The 5,847-nt window shown below is 55.5% G+C and overlaps 1 protein-coding gene across 1 annotated transcript in view; it reads right to left on the reverse strand.

Annotated features, from left to right (window-relative positions):
• Nucleotides 1-5,840, reverse strand: part of EEPD1 (endonuclease/exonuclease/phosphatase family domain containing 1) — a 76,337-nt gene extending 70,497 nt beyond the window's left edge. Inside the window, exons 1-2 of the mRNA XM_014541082.1 lie at nt 5,814-5,840; nt 4,481-5,482 (exon numbers count right to left, since the gene is read on the reverse strand). Coding sequence (XP_014396568.1) covers nt 4,481-5,355 — 875 coding nt within the window. The 5' untranslated portion in view covers nt 5,356-5,482; nt 5,814-5,840. The remainder of the gene's footprint in view (nt 1-4,480; nt 5,483-5,813) is intronic.
• Nucleotides 5,841-5,847: the final 7 nt, after the last annotated feature.

The following is a 5,847-nucleotide window of genomic DNA, read 5'->3' on the forward strand; positions in this document are numbered from 1 at the left end:
TTGGCTGGAGATCCTGGCTAGGCTGCTGATCAACTGAACGCTGTCTCCGTGTCATTCCTTCTTCGCCGACTCCGTCCACACCTTTGGGGACCCCTGGACCTGCTGGGGTTGGACCCCAGCAGCTCAGAAAACCAGAGCTCCACCCTGGAGGCGAGCAAGGTCACCACCTCTCATTTCAGGGGCAGGGTGGAGGGACCCTGAGCCCTCCGCACGGCTCTACCTCTGGCCATCAGCCTGGTCCTTCAGAACAAAAACAGGAAGAGAGCAGAGGCCTCCGGGGCCTTGCCTCGGGCCCAGGAGCCTAGGTGAAGCCCAGCCAGCCAGAGACCCAACACAGGGAGGAAGCAGCAGGTGGGCCAGGGGTCAGTCCAAGGACAGGGAGTTTGGGAAAAGACAGCTCTGCTCCCTGGCTCTGCAATCAGACAGCGGCCTGGCTTCAAACCCTGACTCCCACATCTCTATCTCAGAAGGCCACAGGGCTGCTGCCAGTCTGAGCCTCCGTGTCCACAGCTATCAGAACAAATGCCACAGCTGCCATGTCTGGCTACATCTACCCACCCTCCAATCGCCTAGGACCGTGGTCGGCAAACTGCGGCTCGCGAGCCACATGCGGCTCTTTGGCCCCTTGAGTGTGGCTCTTCCTAAGCCTTAGGAGTACCCTAATTAAGTTAATAACAATGTACCTACCTATATAGTTTAAGTTTAAAAAATTTGACTCTCAAAAAGAAATTTCCATCGTTGTACTGTTGAAATTTGGCTCTGTTGACTAATGAGTTTGCCGACCATTAGCCTAGGATGAAGGAACCCCATATTCATATGGGGAAAATCCAGCCAGATATCAGTCACACTCAGTGGCTTTCTAAAAATAAATAAATAAATAAATAAATACATCTGGGTTTCCCGGACGGTTCTGAGGCTGGGCCGTGCCAGCTGATTCGCATGCACTTCACTCTGGTAAGTGCAGGGCCACGCTGACTCTGGAGTTTAGCGAGCGCATGTCCACGGCAGCCATTCAATACGCAGTTTTTCAATGAATGAATCAAACGACAAGATGAGTTGTGTCTATAGTGATCCTAGTGATCAAGTCGGATAAACGAAAACCTTGTTTAGCAATTGGGACGCATCGCCAGGCACACATTCCCCTTGTCCTTTGATACCACAGACAGACATGTGCAAGAACACACGTTTAGACCATTGTCAAGCTCAGGCCTTCGACACAGCTCCCTCTGAGGGAGGCCATGGGGGTCTGGGTAAGTGGAACATTAAACCTCTTTAATTTTTTTGGAGATCATCTGTCCGTTTCCCGGGGCTCATTCTTTCAAACTAGAACTCCTCCTCAGGAAAAAAACAAAAAACCCAACTGAACAATCTTCATTCCATATGTTAGCTGTCACCAAATTTCTGCAAGGATATTTGGCAGAAGCACTCCTCTGTCAGTCTTGCTCCATAAATACTGAGCGAGGAAAAGCATTGCCTAAGACAGACCTGGCAGCAGAATCTGAGGAAAACTGTCAGTTCTTCGTCGCGTGTCCCTGAAGGCTCCTGGTGACTGTGAGTCTCTAGTTCTCTGCTGTCCTGCCTCAGCCTTTGCAGGCAAAGCACGGTTTCTTGGAGCTTCCCCTCGCTGGTCCCCCCACCCCCTGGGGCAACACCTCAGGGCAAGGAAGGCTCTACCTGTAGAGTCCCACCTGGGTGCCTTTAATCTAAGGAAAGGCCTCCTAAAGCAAACCCTCAGAAAGGACAAGAAGAGGCTAGCTATTTCCTTTGCAGAAGAAGTGCCTCATTTTTTCTTGAACTCCATTTAACAGATGGGAAAACTGAGACCTGGAGAGCTTAAGGAATGTCACCAATTTAACACAGAAGAGGTGGAGCCAAGGTGTTTTTTGCTTGTTTGTTTGAAATGTATCTACAATGGACTTAATGTAAGAAAATGCGACTGGCACACAATTTGGCACGTGTCCTTGAATGGGCAGAGTGTAGGATGCCTGAACAAGAGGTGGATAAAGCTGACTTGCTTACCAAACATGGCATGCGTGCGAAGAACACAGGTCTACCGTCAGAAGGTCTGGGTCCGAGCCCCAGCTGAGTCACTGATGAGCTCATCACGGAACTTCTTTGCCTTTAGTCTCCTCACCCAGAGATGGAGATCATTAATCAAAGCAAGCCTTGCCTTCTTCTCGGAACTACTGGGGAAGTCGGGCCAACGGGGAAGCTGTAGGAAACTAGGAGAGTCGATCCAGAAGTCAGGTGGCCCTTGTACGTACACGTGTCTGAGAAAAAGCGCCACCCGGAAACCTACCTGCAGCCACCCTTGCTCACACTAACCCTATTTCCTCTTACTAAGAAGAGGATCCACTGGAATGCGAGGGATTTTTGTGAATCAGCTCTAGCAGAATGCGCACTGCTGGTCTGATGACACGTGACTGGCGGTCCGTCAGCCCTCTCTCGGTGCCCTAGGACAGTCACACAGGCCCTAAAACTATTGCCTCATGTTTACCAGACCCTAACAAGGTGCTTGGCGAGCCCAGAACACTGAACACATTGTGAGGAGACAAAAGGAACCACCTCCCCACAGGACAACAGGTGTGGCAGGTGTGAGAAATGAGAGATGCGGCCAAGGCCACACGGACAAGAGCTGCTGACTCCTCACGTGCCCCGGACGACCCGGGTCTGCGCTGCAGGGAGGAGCCCCCTGAGGCCAGCTGGCTGTCCCCTGTGCTCCCTCCCATTTTCCACCCTGACATTCATCTATTCTAGAAGCCGGATAAGCCCCTTCACACTCTGACCAAAGGCCATCATATGGTTGAATAAATACAGGGATGATCAGAACAACCAAAGATAATAATACATAAAACCAGTACCGAGAAAGCTCTTGTCAGAAGAGCCAGCACCAGGGAAGGCGCTATACAGAGCACGCCCCCGGGGCACACAGTCCACCGGGCTCAGTCTTGAGTGTGCGCCAGAACCGGCCGGAGTGAGCGAGAAAACACAGACATCAGGGTTTCGATTCGGTCTCGGATGCCAGTGCTGGTCGGTGCCAGTGCAGTTGAAAAATCACTGTCATGGTAAACGAGCCAGAGCTGCCAGGCTGTCATTCTCACTGGGGCGACTTCAGATCCTGATTCACCCACCCCCCACCCCCAACCCCCAACATGAGCCTTCAGGAAACTCTTGATGGGAACTGAACTGCCATCCGCCCTCCTCCGCTCCCGTCCCGTACACACATCCCTGCTGCTGTGGATGACGACAGCAAGCCATGCCGGATAAATATTTCCCAGGACGGAGTCCGGCTCTCACCTGTGCACAAGATGATTTTGCAAAAGGAGTGAGTCGTGCTGCAAAGCAAAGGACAGGGCGGCGCAGAAAGAAGGCTCGGGGCTCCGGGGTCCAGGCCTCTGAGCCGGCGCACGGTCCCTCCATCCTCAGTGACGAGAGGGCCCCTGGGACGGGGCCAGTGAGACGCTGTGACCTGGTTTCTCCTCACCCGTGTATCCTGACACTGTCACCGTGCGCTGTGATTCCCATCCCCCAACCCCAACTCACTTCGTGTCACCAAACGGTTACGGGGCCAGCCTCACCCACAACCCGGCGCAAAAAAAAAGCAGCGAGCCCCCACCAGCAGCCACCACCTCCGGAGGAGTTCTGACCTGGAAGGAACCCTAAAAACATCTCTTTCCTTCCCAAAGCTGATTGCATTATACAGTTCACTATTTTATTAACAGCAGGAGTTACTGCTACAATAATATTGTTTCATTTTATGGGGGCTTCGCGGAAGTTCCTACAGAGAACTCTGCTGTGAATACTGCGAGCTCTGTGATGAGCCCGCCCCACAGCCTCTCCTGCGGGTCAAGTGGGAAAATGTGGCAACTATTCACCCCACGTCCGTGTGACCTCTGCTGACTATGGGACAGAAGAGGTTGCAGACATCTGGGGCTGCCACTGTGGGCCTGAAAGCCAGCTTCAGGCTAAATAAGGGAAAGAATGAAGAGTGATTCATTCATGGCATTTTGGTAAATATACACCACTCATGTGTTTGCAAATACCTGGTGTTTAAGCTGATTTTGTGCACACAAATAGGCCTATTTAGGGAAACAAATGACTTTCCCGCTCACACACACACACACACAAAAAATCCAACTGGCTCTTTCTCACATGCAAAACTGAGCTGTAGTCCCCAGGCTCTGAGGGCCTGGCGGGTATACACCCACGAAGACTTGAGTCAAACTCCAAAGCAGTAACACCAATACGACCTCCACTCACCCACAAACTGCGAATTGACCTCATTCATGAAACCGGTCACAAGCCCAGGCAGCTGTATTCTGAAAACTATGGAGCAGAAGGAGACCTCAACGGCAGGTAACAATACTGTCTGGGGCCTCGAGAACACTGATGAAATACCCTTGCCCTCTTCCTACCCCCCGCAAAAAAAAGTCCACTCTTGCATGCACCCCAACACCTGTGGTGTGGTTCCTGTCCTCACCTGTTCTCCAGGAGCGTCATGCACACCACCTCTCGCACCCCGGGGTTGTTGGCCTTCTCCAGGGAACAGCCCTGCAAGTTCCACGTAGCCAGCCTCAGCACAGGCCGCCCGTCCCTGGTGCCTCCAAAGGCCTCCACCGAAGGCCGCGTGGAGATGATCTGAGTGGGCCCGCCGGGCGGCAGGTCCAGGTCCTCACTCTGCAGGCTCAGGGAGGTGGGGCTGGGGTGAGGCTTGGCGGTGAAGGTCAGGCCCCCGTTGGTGTGGGTGGATGGGGGCCGGGACCGCTCGGCGAACACCTGGTGCCGGATCCTGTCCAGGAAGGCGGCGTTGATGCCGTCCGTCTTCACCAGGTCCTCCACGCTGCGGAAGGGCCCGTGCTCCCGGCGGTAGTCCACGATGCTGGCGGCCATCTTCTCCGTGAGGCCTCGGACGCTCAGGAGCTGAGCCAGGGTGGCCGTGTTGATGTTGACGCGCGGGGTGAGGGGCATGGCCGTGGCCAGGTGGTGAGGCTGCTCGGCCAGCAGGTCCCGCCGCGTGGAGCTGGGAGAGTGCTGCGCGGAGCTGCCCTTGCTGCTCACGCAGATCTCGAACTTGACCTGCTCGAGCTTGGTGGCGCCCACGCCGCTGACCAGGGCCAAGTCCTCCACCTTCTTGAAGCCGCCGATGTACTCGCGGTACTCCACGATGCTGCGCGCCACGGCCCGCGTCACGCCCGGCAGGGTCATCAGCTCCTCCTCCGTGGCCGTGTTGATGTTCAGCCGCTCCTGGTTCACCATGATGTTGCTGAAGTTGCAGGCTGCGCTGAACTTGCGGCTGTGGGACAGGTCCGAGGGGTCCCGGGGAATGGAGCGGTGGCAGCCCAGGGTGCTGCCCATGACCGGCCAGGCCCAGGGGCCCAGAGAGGCCGCCCCGCCGCCGCAGAGGGACTCTCTGCCCAGGAAGTAAGCCCAGTAGATCTGGCAGGCACAGAAGGGCGTCCAACAGCAGCTGCCCCGTGGCCACCTGGAAGGCAAATGCATCAACACAAGTCAACGGAACCGGTTCATCCTTGCGCACTCGCTCCCCTACCCAGAGCCGAAGGTCTTCACCAGGAGCCCCGGCTGCCCTTGGACCCCGAACCCGCACGGAGGCTGGCCGCCGTGGGTTTGCCTCTGGAGAGGTCCGGTTTTATCACATTGGGACCCAAAAAGGCCACCAGTCTTTTCTCTTGGGAAGAGTCCTATCCCGTCCGCCCACACCTCCTGCTCCTGCCTGAATTCCGTCCACACTAGTGCGTGCGGCGCGGAGGTGCTCATCGGCTCCCACCAGACCCGCCGCCTACCCCGCGCCCCACCTCTCGGCGCTCCCCTGGGGCGTCCTGCTTCCAG

Source organism: Myotis brandtii, unplaced genomic scaffold, assembly GCF_000412655.1.
Source record: "Myotis brandtii unplaced genomic scaffold, ASM41265v1 scaffold260, whole genome shotgun sequence".
Lineage (NCBI taxonomy): Eukaryota > Metazoa > Chordata > Mammalia > Chiroptera > Vespertilionidae > Myotis > Myotis brandtii.